The 21,308-nt window shown below is 43.3% G+C and overlaps 1 protein-coding gene and 1 long non-coding RNA gene across 2 annotated transcripts in view; both read right to left on the minus strand.

Moving 5' to 3' along the window:
* Positions 1 to 2,971: 2,971 nt before the first annotated feature.
* Positions 2,972 to 21,308, minus strand: part of LOC122941918 (zinc finger protein 184-like) — a 104,629-nt gene continuing 86,292 nt past the window's right edge. The window contains exons 9-16 of the mRNA XM_044299416.1: positions 17,598 to 17,795; positions 15,208 to 15,456; positions 13,185 to 13,294; positions 11,348 to 11,374; positions 11,142 to 11,265; positions 10,942 to 11,036; positions 7,050 to 7,152; positions 2,972 to 4,205 (exon numbers count right to left, since the gene is read on the minus strand). Of these exons, the coding sequence (XP_044155351.1) occupies positions 3,193 to 4,205; positions 7,050 to 7,152; positions 10,942 to 11,036; positions 11,142 to 11,265; positions 11,348 to 11,374; positions 13,185 to 13,294; positions 15,208 to 15,456; positions 17,598 to 17,795 (1,919 nt within the window). The 3' untranslated portion in view covers positions 2,972 to 3,192. The remainder of the gene's footprint in view (positions 4,206 to 7,049; positions 7,153 to 10,941; positions 11,037 to 11,141; positions 11,266 to 11,347; positions 11,375 to 13,184; positions 13,295 to 15,207; positions 15,457 to 17,597; positions 17,796 to 21,308) is intronic.
* LOC122942576 lies at positions 11,473 to 20,524 on the minus strand. The gene is made up of 3 exons (XR_006390596.1): positions 20,436 to 20,524; positions 11,657 to 11,806; positions 11,473 to 11,527 (listed from the first exon to the last, which is right to left on the minus strand). It is a non-coding gene; the product is annotated as an uncharacterized LOC122942576 (long non-coding RNA).

Consider the following 21,308-nt stretch of genomic DNA (forward strand, 5'->3'; position numbering starts at 1 on the left):
TTTGTGAATTCCCATTCATATCCTCTTGTCTTTAATCCTGCAAAAAATGCCACCATTCTATTATGGTTTGTATTCATAACGTTACCATGGACACACAAGACGTGTGCGCCCCACGTGGTTTCCTGTTTACCTTCGTATCCAGGCAACCACCTGCATCGCTTCTCCCTATCTAGTTACTGGCTGCCTGTCCCACGTGATCACGGCGCTGACGTCTGGCGTCACATGCCGATGCCGAAGGTGGGGGGGGGGGGCTTTCCCTTTAGGAGAAGCGCGGCCAGGTAGTATTTAAATCCCACTGGTTAGGTGCATTATCGTGGCTGGTAGATTTATTTTTCCCCCAACCATAGGGGATCTGCCATATGTAGGATTATCATATCCTCCTGACCAACCAGCATAGGATCACCATCTCCTTTGCACACTTGCACCCTGTCACCCTGGGGTGGCAAACACAAGTTTAATTACCCAGTTATCGCTGCAGGTTATATACCTGCGTTTTTTCCTTTTGTACTTATTCCACTGAAGAGTCGACACGGACAGAAACATGCCACGTCGGGAGGTCATCAGGAACACATTAGCTGGCCACGTTCATCATCAGATTGAGGGATTAGGTCCGAAGTAGGGACAGGTATCCGAACGGGGTCGCCCCTGTCGGGATGGGTGCTCTGTATAGATAGGCAGAATGAAACCAGTCCCCTTCCCCACTCATAGGGTTTAATAGGGCACAGCTCTGCACAACTGTACATCTAATACTGTGACCTTCCATCCGGCCTACACCTGATGTCCTTTGGCTATATCTCCCTGGACACTTTCGCTAATCCCATTGCCCATATTGGTCTGGTAAGACTGCTCGCACCTTTCAATAGGTGGAGCAGGTTTATATTTAGGGCTCTTTCACACTTGCGTTGTTCTTTTCCGGAATAGAGTTCCGTCGTCGGGGCTCTATGCCGGAAAAATCCTGATCAGGATTATCCCAATGCATTCTGAATGGAGAGAAACCCGTTCAGGATGCATCAGGATGTCTTCAGTTCAGAACCGGAACGTTTTTTGGCCGGAGAAAATACCGCAGCATGCTGCGCTTTTTGCTCCGGCCAAAAATCCTGAACACTTGCCGCAAGGCCGGATCCAGAATTATTGCCCATTGAAAGGCATTAATCCGGATCCGGCCTTAAGCTAAACGTCGTTTCGGCGCATTACCGGATCCGGCGTTTAGCTTTTTCTGAATGGTTACCATGGCTGCCAGGACGCTAAAGCCCTTTTTGCCATGGTAAAGTGTAGTGGGGAGCGGGGGAGCAGTATACTTACCGTCCATGCAGCTCCCGGGGCGCTTCAGAGTGACGTCAGGGCGCCCCACGCGCATGGATGACGTGATCGCATGGATCACGTCATCCATGTGCATGGGGTGCTCTGACGTCATTCTGGAGCGCCCCGGGAGCCTCACGGACGGTAAGTATACTGCTCCCCCGCTCCCCACTACTACTACTGGCAACCAGGACTTTAATAGCGTCCTGGCTGCCATAGTAACACTGAACGCATTTTGAAGACGGATCAATCTTCAAATGCTTTCAGTTCACTTGCGGTGTTACGAATCCGGCGGGCACTTCCGGCAAATGGAGTACACGACGGATCCGGACAACGCAAGTGTGAAAGAGCCCTTACTCTACCAGTGCTGGGGTACCAGGCTTGGACCCCTCATGTCTTTTAGATTATTGCATCACAGTGGTGTGTTTTAGTTGCATACTTAATTAAAAGTTATGTTTTAGATACTGACACTCTCCCCTTAGGGGCTTACTTCTTCATAGTGCGAGTCACACAGATACACAGACAAGACACAATGCTCCCTGAGAGGGATGGCAGTCACAACCGGACTTGATGAATCGCAACTTCAAAGAATCAGTACAGGAATTTCCTCTGCTACATTGCACCGTTTTTTTTTTGTTTTCTTTTGATGGGAGACACAATCAACAAGTATACACGCTAAAGATAAACTTTTTAACTTCTTATTTTTCCACTTAAACATTTACAAGACTAAAACAAGCAGCACCTCCCCTCTTTAACAACAAGCAGGGCTCACCTCACTGGCAGACAGGATTTTTCCCCGGCTTGCACAGTTGGCCTGCCGGTCAGACCACCCCCTTGTCTGGCAATTCCTCTAGACTCTCATAGGCAGAAATCTCTTGTAGTCTCAGTCAGTCCTATCCCTGCGCTCAGAGCGCAACCTCCTGCCAGGGGAATTCTCTTGCCCTGGTTAATTGCTACCTGGGAGGCGCCTGACACATAACACAAACCACAGAAAACACAGAGAAGAATATCCACAATAGAGTAAAACGTTCCTTCTCAGTCTGAGGTCCTAAGGACCCAAAATTTCAACACCAGTTACTACTCACAGTATGATCATCGTCCAGCAGACAGACAGCCATGACGTAATGAAACAAAGAAACTAGAAGCAGGCAAGATTGCTTACCTTCTCATGGGGCCGCGGTCCCCTCCTCAAGTGCCTTTCGTTACGCCCCGGAGGTCATCTATGTCGGCTACTGATGCTTCATTCTCAGACCTCACTGGACCAAGACCTAAAGCCGGAAGTGTTAATTTAGGAAAATATTCTGTTAATTTTGCAGGTCTCTGATGTTTTTTTCATGTTGACCATGATGAGGAGCACTTGAATAGTTGTTAGAAGCACTCTGGAGTGATCAATGCCACTAGTGTGCAGATCAGGATCCCAGAAGTGGAGGGTTTCTAAGACGCTGATGAAGTTGTGCACTTTCCACTTCCACCCAGAACACTTCCACCCAGTGTTCTGGGTGTCTATTGACACCCCTCCCCTTTACTAGAACTTTTTTTGAAGCTGGTGCAGTTGAAGATAGAGGGGATGGGGGAAGTAATATGACTACATAATCTCTTCTAATGCTGCTTTCTGTAACACCTTGCAGAAAGCCATTCAGGCAGAACTAGAGACAAATTATTCCTTTTTTATTCTTGTTTTTAAAGGTTTAGTGGTCCTTTCATGTCAAATTTTCAGTGTACATGGTGGATATATAGGTGCGTTATCTGGATTTTATTTATAACAGATATTTATTGGTAACTGCATACATTTCTTAATCATCATTTAGTGCTGCTAATTGCATTCCCTTTCTTTTGTATGTCGCGTGACCTTTATATAACTGTAACCAATATATTGTTATATAAAAAAATTAATTAAAAAAATGTAAACTTCCCTGTATGAGTTTGATGGTGGCAAATAAGAATTGATTTTTGATTAAAACATTTGCCACATTCAGAACATGAATATGGCTTCTCTCCTGTGTGAATTCTCTGATGTTTAACAAGATCAGATTTCTGGTGAAAACATTTGTCACATTCTGAACATGAAAATGGCTTCTCCCCCGTATGAGCTCTTTGATGACTGACAAGAGTTGATTTCACAGTAAAACATTTCCCACATTCTGAACATGAAAATGGCTTCTCCCCAGTGTGAATTCTCTGATGCGTAACAAGCGCTGATTTCTGGGTAAAACATTTCCTACATTCAGAACATGAATGTGGTTTCATACCTGTGTGAATATGCCTATGTTTCAAAAGATTTGATCTGTTTGTAAAACATTTCCCACATTCTAAACATGAATATGGCTTCTCTCCTGTGTGAATTATCTGATGTGTAACAAGATGTAATTTCCTGTTAAAACATTTCCCACATTCTGTACATGAAAACGGTTTCTCCCCTGTGTGAGTTCTCCTATGTGTAACAAGATGTGATTTCCTGTTAAAACATTTCCCACATTCTGAACATAAAAATGGTTTCTCCCCTGTGTGAATTGCCTGATGTCTAACAAGATCTGATTTAATGCTGTATTGTTTCCCACATTGTGAACATGAAAATGGCTTCTCCCCTGTGTGAATTCTCTGATGTATAACAAAAGCAGATTTTTGGTAAAAACATTTTCCACATTCTGAACATGAAAATGCTTTCTCTCCTGTGTGAGTTCTTTGATGTTCACCCCTTCTGCGACTTTTATTTTGCTTAACAGTCTGTGATGAATCAGTTGATAGGACCTGTTTGAAAGGATCAGATAACAAATCTTTGCTTCGAATGTCTGAAGGTATATCTGTAGCAATGGCATGTTCTTCATATGTATCTTGTGTGATACTCTGATCTTCTAATTTAAAATCTAAAGTCATCAGTTGTCCCTCTGAGCTCCTGGTACAGTTATCTGCCAAGAATACAACATAATGTATTATTTTTAACAATATAGCTTGGATGGAAAGTAAAAAATAAATAAATCTAGGAGATAAGCAGGGCCCATATAGCCCACCTGGGTTTACAGGGTATGTTCATCTTCAACAGATTTCCCAGTCCATTATGGCCAAGCCTGTGGAGAGAAGAATACTTACCTGCTCCCTGCCACTGGGTCCTGGCTCCTTAGCTCCTCCGCCCTCTTTATTGAACTTGGGTCCCCCACTGTCAACATCCAGTTTGAGACCACTGCAAGCCAATGACTGGCTCCAGCAGTAACCAGCCTACTTTGTGTCACATCTATGGGTCACGTAATGCAAGAGAGGCAGGCCACCACTGCAGAAAATGACTGGTTGCAGTGGAAGCAGACTAGATGTTGACACTAGGGGAGCTGAGCCTCAGAGGTGGCTGGAGAGCAGACCCAGTGGCTGGGATCAGGTAAGTATACTTACCTCCACAGGTCTGGCACTAACTGGCAAACCTGTCGAAAGAGCCCCAAAAGATGAAAAACCCTTTTAAGTCTCTCACTGGATTCAATACAGAAGAAGCTCTTTTGATCTGTAAAAACATGGATGCAAACTATAATCCTAAGGATACGCTTGTGAATGCAATGCCCCCTCATACAAATAAGAGGCACCCGCTTTGTATCTACAGTCAAAAGAAATAAATGCCTTAAGAGTAGAAAATGCACATTAACAGGGGACACTCTCCATTGCAAACTCATATTTCCCCATGAGTCTCTCTCAACTTAAGAGGACTCTTTTGCTCTCAATAAGATTTTTGTTAATTGAGAAAAAAGAAATGAACAAAGAGTGTAAAAGAAATTCTGAACACTATCATCTCGAAAATCAGCATGAAGTTGTTAAAAATATAAAAGATAAAGAAGGGTCTCCTGATTGCCGGGTCCCTTTCAATGACACGAAATATACAGGTGAAACTCGAAAAATGTGAATATCGTGCAAAGTTCATTTATTTCTGTAATGCAACTTAAAAGGTGAAACTAATATATGAGACTCATTACATGCAAAGCGAGATATTTCAAGCCCTTATTTGTTATAATTCGGATGATTGACTTACAGCTTATGAAAACCCCAAAGTCACGATCTCAGGTACCCTTTGCTCAGGGGGTATGGATTAATTAGATGACTAGAGTGTGACACTTTGAGCCTAGAATATTGAACCTTTTTACAATATTCTAATTTTAAGTTGCTTTACTGAAATAAATGAACGTTGGCATGATATTCAAATTTTTCGAGTTTCACCTGTATGATAAACTATGGATGAGATGAAAAATCCATAGCCCAAAGGCTAACAATGTGATTGGCAACACTTCCGTAACCATAAAAAACTAAAACAAAAAAAAGACAAACTGAGACAGAGACATTTTGTTTGTCAGGGCAAGGCAGTGTAAAAGTGATCATACCTGCCTGTTCCTGTCAATCAAAGTGCAGAGAGCGCGGCAGTGGCAGAGAGAGCAGAGCGCCTAGGTGTAACGGCAATGCCCCCAGTGCTCCTAGAGGCTCATTTGTATATATTAAAACTTAGGGTACTTTCACACTTGCGTTAGAGGATTCTGGCAGGCAGTTCTGTTGCCGGAACTGCCTGCCGGATCCGGAAATCCAAATGCAAACAAATAGCATTTGTTTCTGAATGCGGATCCGTCTGACAAATGCATTGAAACACCGGATCCGTCTCTCCGGTGTCAAACGGATCCAGTATTTATTTTTTTCAAATTTTTTAAGGTCTGCGCATGCGCATATCGGGTAAACCGGATCCGTTTTTCCGGAACACTTGGTATTGGATCCGGCATTACCGTATTTTTCGCCCTATAAGACGCACTTTATTCCCCCCAATAGGGGGAAATAGCAGTGCGTCTTATGGGGCGAATTATGCATTTTTCCGCGCGGCGGGTGTATCAGCTGAGAGGGAGGAGGGGCTGGGGCCGGCATCTGCTTTTATAATGACAGCGGGGCCCGTGCAGTCACTGTATTCTACTACATGGGCCCCGCTCACTGTATATAATCTTCTCTATAATTGTAGTCATTGTTAATATATAAAAGTTCTGGGTAATCAGCGCCTGTATACCTTACTTACAAGCGCTCGTAGCAGAGAGTATGGAGGAGGCAGGCCGGGAGGACGGGCGCTGGCAGCATGTGTCACTACATCACGCGCCTGCGCCGTCCACTATGAATGAAGCAGGCGGCGTGGGCACATAACGTAGTGACTCACGCTGCCAGCGCCCGTACTCCCGGCCTGCCTCCTCCCTCCTCTCTGCTACGAGTGCTTGTAAGTACAGTATACAGGCGCTGATTACCCTGAACTTTTATATATTAACAATGCCTACAATTATAGATAAGATTATATACAGTGATACATATACGGTAATACATTTCAATGGAGTTGGCATTCCAGCAAGTGTTCCGGAAATTTTGGCCGTTGAAAATACTGCAGCATGCTGCGGAATTTTCTGCGGCCAAATACCGTAGGAGTGACTGAACTGAAGACATCCTGAATGCTTACGGAACGGAATGCTTTCCATTCAGAGTGCATTAGAATAAAATCGAAGCGTTTTTTTCCGGTATTGAGCCCCTGTGACGGAACTCAATACCGGTAAACTTTAAAGCTAGTGTGAAAGTACCCTTAGGACCATGGGACCAACACAGATACCTTCAACTGCAAAGTGCAGATGCAACCGGTCAGCCAGCGTCATAGGTACAGATCTGCTGACAAATGCCCTTTAAAGAATTCAACATAAAATTATTGTATCCAGTGAAGGAGTAGAATCTGGGCCTCTTTGCATTACTTACTGGTTACTACTCACCTGGGCGGTTATCTGTAGGAAGGTCCTCTATACTCTGCTCATCACCCCTCACATATGTCTCTGTAACATATATGATGTTCAGATCTTCACTCGGATTCAGAACCTGAGAAACAAATATTGTAAAAGTCATCAGATGGTTGGAAAAGTCGTGTGGAAGGTTTAGAAAATATCATTAGTTGGTAAAACATAAAAAATCTGAGAGTTGGGATTATCTGGCCCAAATATCTGCAAGTCTCCTGCATAAATCCCACCTGGTGTTTCTTTATTCCAAGTACCAGACATTAAATTGTGTCTTATTCAAAATTGCTGTTGCCAAGTTGTGTGCCTTAGGTTGCCCTAAATTGCTTGTGCACCTGTATACATGGAGGCAACACCAGGCCCTGTCTGTATCACAGGAGGAGGGGTTGAGAGTCAGTCCAGACCCACGTAGAACGTGATGCTGACGTGGTGCTAAGCAATGTGTCACTCAGAGTTGTGCCGTAATCTTGGCTAAAAGGGGACAGGGGAAGTGATAAAAAGGCACCGTTTGTTATTAGTGTTGGGTGCGAATATGCGATTTGCAAATATTAATCGCGAATATCGGCACTTCGAGAATTCGCGAATATTTAGAATTTAGTGCTATATATTCGTAATTTTGAATATTCAAATTATTTTTTTTCCATCAGTAACCTCCCTTCTTGCTTGTGGGCCAATGAGAAGCCTGCAATATCTTTGTCAGAGCTTAGCAACATCCCTAGCGACCAATAGGAACGTTGCCTACCCCTTACTATATAAGAATCTCCCCAGCAGCCATTTTCTGCAGTTCTGAGAGAGACAGCAGTATCATTGTGCTTTCCTGTGTCATTACATTAGATAGATAGATTGTATTTTTTATATATATATATATATACAGTCATGTGAAAAAATTAGGACACCCTTTGAAAGCATGTGGTTTTTTGTAACATTTTTAATAAAAGGTTATTTCATCTCCGTTTCAACAATACAGAGAGATTAAAGTAATCCAACTAAACAAAGAAAACTGAAGAAAAGTCTTTTCAAGATCTTCTGTAAATGTCATTCTACAAAAATGCCTATTCTAACTGAGGAAAAAGATAGGACACCCTTGCCCCTAATAGCGAGTGTTACCTCCTTTGGCTGAAATAACTGCAGTGAGACGGTTCTTGTAGCCATCTACCAGTCTTCGACATCGGTCTGAGAAAATTTTACCCCACTCCTCAATGCAGAACTTTTTCAGCTGTGAGATGTTTGAGGGGTTTCTTGCACGTACAGCCCTTTTCAAGTCACCCCACAGCATCTCAATGGGATTCAAATCTGGACTTTGACTTGGCCATTCCAGGACTCTCCATTTCTTCTTTTTCAGCCAATCTTTGGTTGATTTACTAGTATGTTTTGGGTCATTGTCATGTTGCATGGTCCAGTTCCGCTTCAGCTTTAATTTTCTAACTGATGGTCTCACATGTTCTTCAAGCACCTTCTGATACACAGTAGAATTCATCGTGGATTCTATGATGGTGAGCTGACCAGGTCCTGCTGCAGCAAAGCAGCCCCAAACCATGACACTTCCACCTCCATGCTTCACAGTTGGTATGAGGTTCTTTTCTTGGAATGCTGTGTTTGGTTTACGCCAAACATGTCCTCTGCTGTTGTGTCCAAATAATTCAATTTTGGACTCATCTGTCCAAAGAACATTATTCCAGAAGTCCTGGTCTTTGTCAACTTTATCTCTGGCAAATGTCAGTCTGGCCTCGATGTTTCTCTTGGAAAGCAAAGGTTTCCTCCTTGCACACCTCCCATGCAAGTTAAACTTGTACAGTCTCTTTCTGATTGTAGAGGCATGTACTTCTACATCAACAGTAGCCAGAGCCTGCTGTAGTTCTCGAGATGACACTTTAGGGTTTTTGGAGACCTCTTTTAGCATCTTGCGGTCTGCTCTTGGGGTGAACTTGCTGGGGCGACCAGTCCTGGGCATGTTGGCAGTTGTTTTGAAAGCCCTCCACTTGTAGACTATCTTCCGGACAGTGGAATGGCTGATTTCAAAATCTTTTGAGATCTTTTTAAATCCCTTCCCAGACTCATAGGCTGCTACAATCTTTTTTCTGAAGTCCTCTGACAGCTCTTTTGCTCTCACCATGGTGCTCACTCTCACTTCAACAGTCAGGAGCACACCAAACTAAATGTCTGAGGTTTAAATAGGGCAAGCCTCATTCAACATGCAGAGTAACGATCTACTAATTATGTGCACCTGGTGTGATATACCTGTGTGAGATCTGAGCCAATTTAAGAGGGAATACATGTGAGGGTGTCCTATCTTTTTCCTCAGTTAGAATAGGCATTTTTGTAGAATGACATTTACAGAAGATCTTGAAAAGACTTTTCTTCAGTTTTCTTAGTTTAGTTGGATTACTTTAATCTCTCTGTATTGTTGAAACGGAGATGAAATAACCTTTTATTAAAAATGTTACAAAAAACCACATGCTTTCAAAGGGTGTCCTAATTTTTTCACATGACTGTATATATATATATATATATATATATATATATATTACAGATAGTTAGTGGGATATAGCCAGTGTAGGTTAGATAGTGATATAGTGTAGCTGATAGGTTCGGCTGTCCCTACATACATGCTACAGACATGGTGCTGTGATGTCACAAGTTCACAACATTACTTAGTGCACCAATCAGTAATAAGTAGTCAGACCTGTTAAAATGTGAAGTTGCACATATTGCGCCAAAACATTCGCATCATTAGTGCCGATTTCGCAATTGCAAATATATTGGAGCACGCTATCTGCAAATAAAGTTATTATAATGTTCTGCCGTGCCAACCATTTTCTCCAGTCTCAGGAAACTTCTAGCAGCTTAAAAAATGTAGTTATAGTGACCCACGCCTGTATTTCGTGAGCATTACGCGAATATTACATTGCCGATTTTTCGCGATCAAGAAAATAATCTCGAATTTGCAAATTCGAATATTTCCCCTGCCGCTCATTACTATTTGTTATCTGTATCTGGTCAGACTGCATGGGATGCCTGAGGACCTCGATCAGAGTGTGAGGACAGAGCAGGCACAAACAAAGCCATCACTGAGTGCACCAGTGGGCCAGAGATAGAGCGTCAGGAAGCCTGAGTGGAGCAGTGGAGCGTGTTGCCTTATGACTGTTGGTGAGCAAGAGACCAGAGGATCTAGGGTACCTGAGGGATGCAGCACAAACCGGCCTAAAGTGTTTCCGCTAAGAAATATGCTAGTGAATGGTGAGAGGCAGTCTGTAATAGTTTGGGAACCACTGAGTCGCAGAGAGTGCTCAGCAGGTAGTAGGAGACTGGCTCCACTGAAGCCTAGTGAAAGGCCTGTTCATCCAGACGATTTAGCTGGCTGCTGTGCTCAAGATAAGTCAAGTGACAGAGTTATTCCTTGTTCCTGTCAAAATGGAAGGCTCAAGTGCTGCACGGTACACTGCAAGGTAAAGTTGTCCTGTGCGGTTACTGCAGGTTCTGCTGATCTTACAAGTAATGTTGAGTGGTCCCTTACAGAGACAGTACCCCTTATCAAGAAATTAAAGACTTGAACTACGTTTGCCGCCCGGTGGTGTAGATTCTGCTAGATCCATTGACTTATTGCACAGTCACTCAGCCCATTCAAGAAGCACTCAAAAAATTTTCATGATATGACAGGAGAGCCCATTTTAGAGGTCTCCATATCCTGATAATTGTGAGAAGATCCAGACAACATGTAATGTCTATGGTCAGCTGTAATCCTGCCATCTCCACTTTTCTCATTATACAAGGATAAAACATATAATACTGGTGGATAAAGTAAGACTGAACACAAGATCTTCACAGCCTTCTACAGATCATAGGAGACATTTCATGAGATCTTATCTCCATCTACCTGATCATCCTGTGGGACATTGTGATGTTCTTCTGAACCATCCTGTGGAAGAAGAGGACTGGGACATCTCTCCGGTGTTCTTCTCTCTTCCTTAACTGCAGAATAAAAACACATCTAGTGACTGACACATCTAGTGAAACACATCTCATTCCTTACATGCAGATAATGAGAGGACGTGTGTATTTAGTCATGTCTATTACCTGGTGGTGTGAGGGGCCAGTGATCATCCATCATGACGTCCTTGTACACATCTTTGTGCCCATCTAAATACTCCCACTCCTCCATGGAGAAATAAACAGTGACATCCTGACACCTTATAGGAACCTGACAACACAATGATACAGTCATCACCCAGATCCCTTCATAAAGTTCCTGTATAATGTCCCAGGATTCCCAGCAGTGTCACCTCTTCAGTCAGCAGCTCAATCATCTTGTTGGTGAGTTCTAGGATCTTCTCTCTATTGATTTCCTCATGTATCAGGGGGTGAAGTGGAGGCTCCATGATTGGGCTCAGGGTTCTTCCCCATCCTTCAGATACAGGGGCCTGACAGCGCTCACTAGAGGTCTTCTTCACTACTGTGTAGTCCTGGATATGGAGAGACACAGTAATAAATATCACTCCATACATCTCCAGAGTCCCTCACCTCTCCAGTCATGTCCATCTGTTAGTAACATAGATAAGATGATGTAATATGACATCATCAGAATCTCTCACCTCTCCTGTAAGCCGGAAGAGGATCTCTAGGGTGAGATTTATTATACTCTCCGCCATCTTGTCCCTGTCCCTATCCATCCTTGAACGGTCAACCAGAAGAAGGATCTTATATAGAAGATATCCACTGAGAGGATCCTATATTGTAGGAACCTGAATGGAAAGAAGATGAGCTGAAGTAAAATCCTACAGAATCCCATGTAAAATACAATTACTGGAGATAAGAGGAGACATCGGAGGAGATAATAAAATGTAGTTGTTATGTTCTCTATTGTATGGATTTGAATATGAGATGAATAGCTTGTCAAAGATATTCCCCCCTATTTGAGGTCAATGTGGTAAACCATACACTACCTTCATATGACCATTAATCAATCAAAGGGAACACAGGCAACATGGAAGTGGAAGGAATCCAATAACTTTATTTTGGAAATAGAAAGATTTATATCCAAGTTTCCTACGGGTTTGGACCATGCAAGATGTTCTAATTCTTGCTATTCTTTCCTTCAAGTCTCACCATGAATCTAGTTAAGTCTAAGTGGTCTTAGATACCTCAGGGTTTCATTTTTTGTTTTATATCTCATTCTCATCCTACTGGGATTGCTGTGGCTCAACCTTAATCAGATACGTTTTTATTGATTTATGAAAATAACCATTGCCATGTTACAATTTTTTGCATAAATTGTTTTGTTCAATACAATTCAAAGACAATATTTGTAAAATGCAAAGCAGCCACCATACAAAATTCTTTGTATACAAACCCCAACAGAATATCCCCCAACCCATTTTGAGACACTTGCTACGAAAAAGAGACAACCATCTTGTGCCTATGTATAAAATCCCAACTATGAGATATATATCTCATATTAAGAACATAAGCAGTAGCCGACCAATATGCCATTTCTGAAGATTATTTCAGACAAATTCAGTACAGATATCCCCAAACAACCTTTAACTACGCCCACCGGTGTCACCCAGTAACAATCCTGAATCCACTGTGGAAAGTCAGCCATGGGCTACAAACTCCAGATTTGTCTATCCATGGGCCCCAGATATTTTCAAACTTTGAAAGGCAATTACGCTTCATATAAATTCCCCTTTCCACCTGTATAACTATATTCATTCTTACAATAAATTCAGAAGCGGCTGTATCCATTTAGCAGCTAGAGTTTTGCGTGCCTGATACAAAATTCTATTTATTCCAACCGTAATATACGGTTGCAAATTATCTAATTCAAATATCCCAAGTAAGCACATTCTGGGATCCAGTTTATAATTAGCACTATATATTTTGTTTATCAGATTAATTACACCCGTCTAATATCCCTGCAAGGCATTGCAACTCCACATCATATAAAACAAACAAGCTCCTTCCTCCCTGCATCTCAGACATAACTTTCCATAAAAAGATTGGGGTTCTATACAGCCTATGTATCATAAAAAGTTTGGATAGTCTAGCTGCTTCACTGAGGTACAGAGTAGGAGTCAGTGCAAGTATGTCCTCCCATTGGGTATCCGTGATGGGGCCTACATCCTTCTCCCATTTCGCCTTAACCGTAAGTGGGGAGTTTTTCAAATATTCACTTTGTAAAGCCTTGTAAGTGCTGGAGATGGCTCCCTTCCCAGAGCCTGGTTCCACCACTTTAAATTGTGAATTTATAGCATGTCTTAGCTGAAGGTATTTATAAAAATTAGTAGACTCTAAACCAAACTCAGAGCAGAGTTGGGTGAATTGTTTCAGGAGGCCTTGAGAATAAAGTTGCCCCATTTTCCATAACCCTTTTCGCTCCGATACAGAGAATCCCTGTAATTTGGACAGTTCAATTAAAGGGGTTCTGCACTTTGCTTAAACTGATGATCTATCCTCAGCTGTTTCAGAAGGCAGCGGCGCTCCAGCAGCGCCGCGGCCTTCTCACTGTTTACCGCGGGCCCAGTGACATCTCGACTAGTATCACTGGCCTGGGTGCGGCTAAGCTCCATTCAAGTGAACAGAGCTTAGCCCCGCCCAGGCCAGTTGATACTAGTCGTGGCGTCACTGGGCCTGCGGTAAACAGTGAGAAGGCCGCGGCGCTGCTGGAGCGCCGCTTCCTTCTCAAACAGCTGATCGGTGGGGGTCCCGGGTGTCGGACCCCCGCCGATCAGATGCTGATGATCTATCCAGAGGATTGATCATCACTTTAAACAAAGTGCAGAACCCCTTTAAGTTAGAATTATTCCAAACAGGAGACAAATGAAGTAGGTCCGAGACTCCCAGAATTTCCCTAGATTTTCTGCATTAATCTAATAGTTTTTGAGGGATTTGAAAGGGTCAAGTAAGTCTTTTTCTAGAATTGAAATAGGAGGACACTACCCAGACGCCCACTTTACCAGTTTTCCACTCCTTCCCACCTTTCCCAGTACACCCCAACTTTTAAAATGTTGCAATTGAGCTGCTAGAAAATATAGGAAGGGGTTAGGCAAAGCCAATCCACCCATTTCTTTATCTTGCTGTAATGTTTCATACCGGATTCTACTATGTTTATTTTTCCACAACAAAGATCCGAATATTTGTTGTATCTTATAATAATACTGCATGGATATCCATACTGTTGAGTTATGCAGGATGTAAAGTAGCTGAGGCATTAAAATCATTTTAAGAAGATTACCTCTACCTATTACAGATAGTGGGAGTTTATGCCAAGTAGCCGTTTTCATTTTAAACCTAGCCAGTAACAGTGTCATGTTGTCTGTAATGTATAACTGGGAATTTACCGAAATATTATTTCCAAAATATATATGAAGGAGGAGACTACTTTCAAATTAATGTTGTCCAAACAAAGGGTTTGCGGAAGAGGGGACAATGGAAGGATAACAGACTTGTTCCAGTTAATATGTAAGCCGGATTATCTCCCAAAATCTGATATTAATGATATAGTGGGATCTATCGATGTAGCCAGATCCCCTACATATAGCAACATATCGTCCGCGTATAGCGAAACCCGTTCCTCCACGTCTCCTCTTCCCAAGCCTTGAATCAACGGGGTAGATTGTAAAATACAGGCCAAAGGCTCTATAGCAATGGCAAATAAAAGGGGCGACAAGGGACAACCCTGCCTGGTGCCCCTCTCTAGTGTCATCATTGGGGATAGCTTTCCATTTATTCTAAGTCTAGCTCTCGGCTGACTATAAAGCAGTTTCACCCAGTTAATATACACAGAGCCGAACCCTAGCTTTAACATGACCGCCCACAGGAACTCCCACTCAACGCCATTAAAAGCTTTATCAGCGTCAAGCGAGACCACTGCAGGGTTCCCCATTTCCCAGTTCATCTCCCCCATCTGAAGATTGAGGAACAAACGTCTGAGGTTCAAAGACGTGGACTTACCAGGCATAAAACCACATTGATCCTCGTGAATAATGTTGGATATAACAGTCAAAAGCCTATTAGCTAGCTAACACTTTAATATCCAGCGTTAAAAGCGAGATAGGCCTATAGGAATCTACAATAGAGGGGTCCTTGCCCGGTTTGGGAAGTACCACCACCTCTGCCTCTCTCATAGAGCTCGGTAAAATACCTGTCCTACAGGATTCGTTAAACACAGTTAGGAGACGCGGGAGTAAAACTTCTCGAAGCTTCTTATAAAATTCCCCAGGCAGACCGTCCCCACCAGGCGCTTTCTCATTAGGAAGGGATTGCACTGCCAATTCCATTTCCTCTAGTTGAATATCACCATCTAACATCTCCCCATGCTCATCTGATAAACGGGGCATCTGAATATTATGTAGATAGTGTTCCCTTTCTCCTTGGTAATCTTCAACCTGGACTTATAGACATCATAATGAGCATGGAAAACACTCATCACCCGTTACCTGAGCCCCCAGCGTGTAATAACAGGCACACAAGACGGGCCTGTCTGAATTTTTACAATAGTGGCTAACAGATGGCCTGTACTTTCCCCCTCCATGTAATAATGTTGGGTTTTAAAGAATTGCTTGGCCCCAGCCCTGCTAATCTGATGTTCTTTCAGTAGATCCTGTTTCCGTCCAGTAGGAAGCGTTTTCTAGTGTAGGGTTAGCAACGTATTTAGCCTCAGTAGCTTGAACTCTATCTAAAAGTTCTGCTGTGAGGGCCCTCCTTTTAGTTTTATGGGAACTAATATGTTTAATATACAGCCCTCTAGTATAAGCTTTCATCATGTCCCAAACAATTGAAAGGCTAGCTGAGCCTTCATTGGTGGCGAAAAATTATTTCAAGGCAACTAAAATGACATTGCCAGTATCTACTAATTGGATCCACAAAGGGTTTAATTGCCACGTCTGTCTCGGAATTAATGTACCATTCCCTAAATCTAATATTAGCAAGACAGGAGAATGGTCAGAGATACTGCGGGGTAAGTATTTAATATCCCGGACCCTATCCAGCAGCACCAGAGACCCTACAACTAGATTGATTCTAGATAGAGAGTTATGAAAGGGAGAATAACAAAAGTACGGCTTCACTCCGGGGTTTCTAGTCCTCCATAAGTCATACAGTTCCACTTCTAAAAGTGCCCTGGCTAATGATGTTAGGGGAGGGCCAGAAGCCCCGCTATCAGACTGGAACTTATCTAGGGAACTATCTAAGTACATATTGAAGTCGGCAACTATCAATATCGGCGTTTATGGAAATTTGAAGGTAAAAGTCAACACTTTTTTTTAAGAACATCATTGGAATATGGGGGGAGGTATGTAAATAGCCACCAACAACATTCGAAAGACACGAATCGGCCCTCGGCATCTACATAGACCTCCGTAGAAATGAAGGGGAGATGTTTGTGTACCAACACGCTCACCCCTCTTGATTGTGTAGAGTAGTTGGAATGGAACTTATGCGCCACCCAGGCCTTGTGAACGAGATATGTTCTCTCAAAAGGTAAGGTGTGTTTCAGAGAGGCCCAATATTTCCTGTTGATGCGTTTGAAGAGCATATAAAACAGCATTACTTTTAGCAGATTGGTTCAGCCCCCTCACATTCCAGGCAATTATACTAAGGGTACCCATTTATATTCCTGAACCTTAAAACTACATGCCTGTCCTTTCCCAGGCCACACATATATATATCTGTTTGTCTCTAGTGCACAAGGTCTCAAAATCCCACATAACCCCACCGCCCCCTCCCAACCAGTGTGTAACAAATACAGACATTTCACATATAAAAGAGGAACTGGGGAAAATAAATACCTGAACCTAAGGAATATGGTCAAACCTGCAAAATCAAAAATATATTAAACCAGTATCAACGCTCAGCTAACAATCCCGGCATTGCCAGTACAACTTTGAACCCCTCGCTTTAGCTTGTCAACCCTAACTGACGAGAGTAACATAAAATTAGAAGTCCCCACCAGCACGGAGGCAAAAACTCGCCCAGTATCCCTTCATACCCATAACATGATATAAACAATAAGCAACATAATAATGACATAATATCACCCTACTGTATATCTTTCCATAGTAAAAGGAGATGATAGATAATATTACAACCGCTCAGTTTAAGTACCGCTGCGTATATCCTTCTCAACAGAGTCCAGCCACTGACATGCTGCAACTGGATCTTAAAACATGTGCCATTTATCCTTCGCCACTACTCGCAGTTTGGCAGGATATAACATGGAATACGGTAGTTGCAATTGTCGCAGCCTGCATTTGACATAAAAAAAACGTGCTCGCTTCTTCTGGACTTCTGCTACAAGGTCAGGAAATAGAGAGATCCATTGATGGCCAAATCAGCAAATCAGCACAGTCTCTTGCACCTTTCAATATGGCATCTCGGTCCCGAAAATAAAGAACTCTAAGCAATAGAGGACGCGGTGGTGGCCCAGGTGGTGGAGGGCGAAACGGCACCCGGTGTGCATGCTCCACAGCGAAGAGCGGTGACAACTTGTCTTTTCTGTCAGCCATTTTTCCACAAACGCGACGGCATCAGCACCTTCGGTACGTTCTGGCACACCTATCATGCGGACATTATTCCGATGCAGTCTGTTTTCCATATCATCAGTTTTAGAGAGAAGCATTGTAACATTATGAATCACCCGCTGCATGTCTCGTTTAACCGGCGGCATCTGGTCTTCTAGGTCACTTAAGCGACCTTCCATTTCACCTATGTGTTCTTTAACTTGTCGCATGTCTTAAAACACCAAAAAAAAAACGGGGCTAGCACAAATAGTAATGAATATAAACTTTATTATAGTCTCAGTACGAGACAAGATACAATAAAAGACAGGTAAAGGACAGTACAATGGTGAATGGAGAACACACAGGAAGACATGGGACACCACTAATCAATCAACATGACAAGGCTGGTGAGATCATATGAATATAAAATAATATATACGTAACCCAAACAGGGTATCTAGTACATATACCAGCCAAAGCTATCAGGACAGAGTAGAAATCAGATACAGTACATAAATGTATAAAGTGCAAAAATTACAAAGTACATAGATCTAGCATACTGAGCTGTCTACTAAGGAGCCATAGAGTAAGTACCTGAGTGGTGAACCAGAGAGCCCCAACGCACGTTTCGCGTAAGCTTCTTCAGGGAGGAAGGAGTGTGTTGCATGTCTTGCCTGAGTAACCCTATGTCCTCCTTCAGGCCACCCACATTTGTAGTAAGCGCAGCCAACGCAGTATTACATTGTGTCACTGCCGAGAAAACATCTTTTATAGTGGGCTCAAGTGCCGAGGCGGCCATCTTGCCCTTAATTTCACTGACCTCAGTCATCATGGGATAAAGGTACAGATAGGTTCCGCTTGATAGCAGCAGAGTGGGCTTCAAGAACTGGAGCAGGAGTCGCAGGCTCTGCAGTGTGTGCGAATCTTTCAATCCACGCTGCCACGTCCAACAGCTTCACTGCCTGCCCGGCGCCATTTTGTTTTGCATGAGTGGCACATTCACCGTCCTTCCCATCCTTCTCCTTTGACTTCTGACGTCTCATTGTGCGGCAGTAGGTTTGCGAGGCACATGGGGAACCACTCCAGAGCAGAAATAAGCCGTGAAAACCCCAGATGAGCGGGGAGAAATGTACAATAGTTTACAGGATACTCAGCCGGAAGCTAAGCCCCCTCCGTGGCTCAACCTTCACTCTGCAACTGGGGTTCATTTTGTTTTCAAAATTGTCTTCACATATATCACTTTCCAGTCCCTTGCTGGTCTTCTCAGTCTCCATCATGTCTGGGATACCATCTCCCTACTAAAACTTTGTTGATGTGTTCCCGAGACAAGTGGTGGAGACGCTCTCATCTCACAGCTTCTTTGATTGTCTTAGCATGTAAGGACAATGCTCATATTATGGTGATGGGATGGAAATACATTAGGGAGAGGCTGCTGTGATCAAGCCATCCTCCTCAGGGTTAATACTCAATATTCCATAGGTTGGGACTTCGCTTCCATATTCACAATCTAGTTTAATTGCCAGTCACTTCTGTTGTCCAGGTGCACCAAGGAGGAAGGCCTTAGTTCTAGACAAAAATCTACCTACTGTACTGACAGTCAATGGAATGTATTCATTTGACTGAATTACAGTGACATCACTGGCCTAGGAACTTTGGGAGCACCCAACCTCTTCAAACAACAGTTCGGCGGGGGTCCTGGGTGTTGGACCACCTCTGATCTCCTATTGATGACCTATCCTAAGGATATAAAATTCCCAGTGAACCCCTTTAAGGTTGATAGCAACTATGGTTCATTGCTCTCATCCTCACACTCTACTAAACATATAAAAGAACTTTAAATCACTCCTTAGATATACAAGGAGTAGAAATACAGTAATTGTTTCAGCGTTTCAAAGACTATCTCCAGGGCGTGGGTGCCCACAGAGAGGGCTCTGAGTGCCAACTCAAGTTGGATATAATCAACCAAGAATAACTCTGTGTTAAGGTAAGTGATTGGTGAGCAGAGAGAAGGCCGCAGTTCTCACAGGAGCGCCGGTGCCTTCTGAAACAGCTGATCGGTGGGGGTCCCGGGTGTCGGACCTCCACCGATACTGATGACCTGTTTTAAGTCTTGGAAACCCCTTTTAAAGGAGTTGTCTAAGTTACTTATACTGATGACCTATCCTCAGGATAGATCATCAATATCAGATCGGTGGGCTCCTACACCCTGGACCTCCGCCGATCAGCTGTTTGAAGAGAAGGCGGCGAGCAGTATAATTACAAGAAGCCGTCCCATTCACTACTGTGGGACGCTCCTTCCGTTCGAGTGTATAGGAAGAAGCCGTCCCATTGCAGTGAATGGGACGGCTTGCAATTACACTGATCACTGCTGCGGTTGCGACAGCGAGCAGGTAAAGAAAGAAGGGAGCGCTGTGCTGGCATGGAATGGTATGGCACGCTGATCGGCGGGGGTGCCGAGTATCAGATAATAGATCAATAATGAAAATAACATGGACAACCCCTTTAACCATTTAAAATAAATGTTATGTTTTAGAACGGCGAATAGTTCCGTAATTCTGACATTCACTACCAGGAAAGGGCTGAAAAACGAGGAGCAAACGCGTAAAAAGATTTCTGAATGTTCTTCTTAGGCTCCATTCACTTCTCCAGCAGAAGAACAGACTGCTGGGTCACCGTATCTGGCACGGCCGGTCACAGCCGCATCTCCATCCACTGTAACGGGGTCCGGCGGATTCCTGACGGACATATACCGCTACATGTGGCGTATAGTGTGCACACATACAGCTATATATGCTGTATCTACACAGCGGATATCAGCAGATACAGCACAGACTACATCCACAATCACATCAGTCCCCATCCCATCACTTACCAAAGACTCAAGAGACTACATGACATGTAAGTTGTAGGGGAGAGACTAGTGGGCTAAAGGACCTTTCATGATGTCTTGACCATATGATCATGTGTGGGAGGAGTCAGGCTGTGCTGCTGGAGGATCTAAAGGACCTGTGATGATGTCATGACCATGTGATCATGTGTGGGAGGAGTCAGGCTTTGCTGCTGGAGGATCTAAAGGACCTGTGATGATGTCATGACCATGTGATCATGTGTGGGAGGAGTCAGGCTGTGCTGCTGGAGGATCTAAAGGACCTTTCATGATGTTATAACCATGTGACCATGTGTGGGAGGAGTCAGGTTCTAGGCTGCAGCCTTAAATAGTATTAAACAAAGCGGGTTTTAGATCATAGATCGGAAGTCGCTGCGGTCGCTTAGTTTAAATGCTGAACGGAGGTCCGTCTCCGTACAGCATTCAAATGTATGGGCTGCGCGGAGGTGAAATTCATTATCTCTGAAGTCGGGTGAGATTTCGTTAAATAACTTCAGAAATCGATTTTCATCGATATTCAACTTGAAAACAATTTTAAAACTAGGATCTGAAGTCGGCTTCAGTACCTAGGTACCAGTAGGCTCTGCGGAGGTCTTTATGAACTTGCGACAAATATCACAAGACTTGCTTCGTCTCACGCCTATAACGTGACACTTTATTAATGAGGCACTGTACATTATACACACAGCTCCGCACTGTACATTATACACACAGCTCTGCACTGTACATTATACACACAGCTCTGCACAGTACACTATACACACACAGCTCTGCACTGTACATTATACACACAGCTCCGCACTGTACATTATACACACAGCTCTGCACTGTACATTATACACACAGCTCTGCACTGTA

Source organism: Bufo gargarizans, chromosome 6 (genome assembly GCF_014858855.1).
Source record: "Bufo gargarizans isolate SCDJY-AF-19 chromosome 6, ASM1485885v1, whole genome shotgun sequence".
Taxonomy (NCBI): domain Eukaryota; kingdom Metazoa; phylum Chordata; class Amphibia; order Anura; family Bufonidae; genus Bufo; species Bufo gargarizans.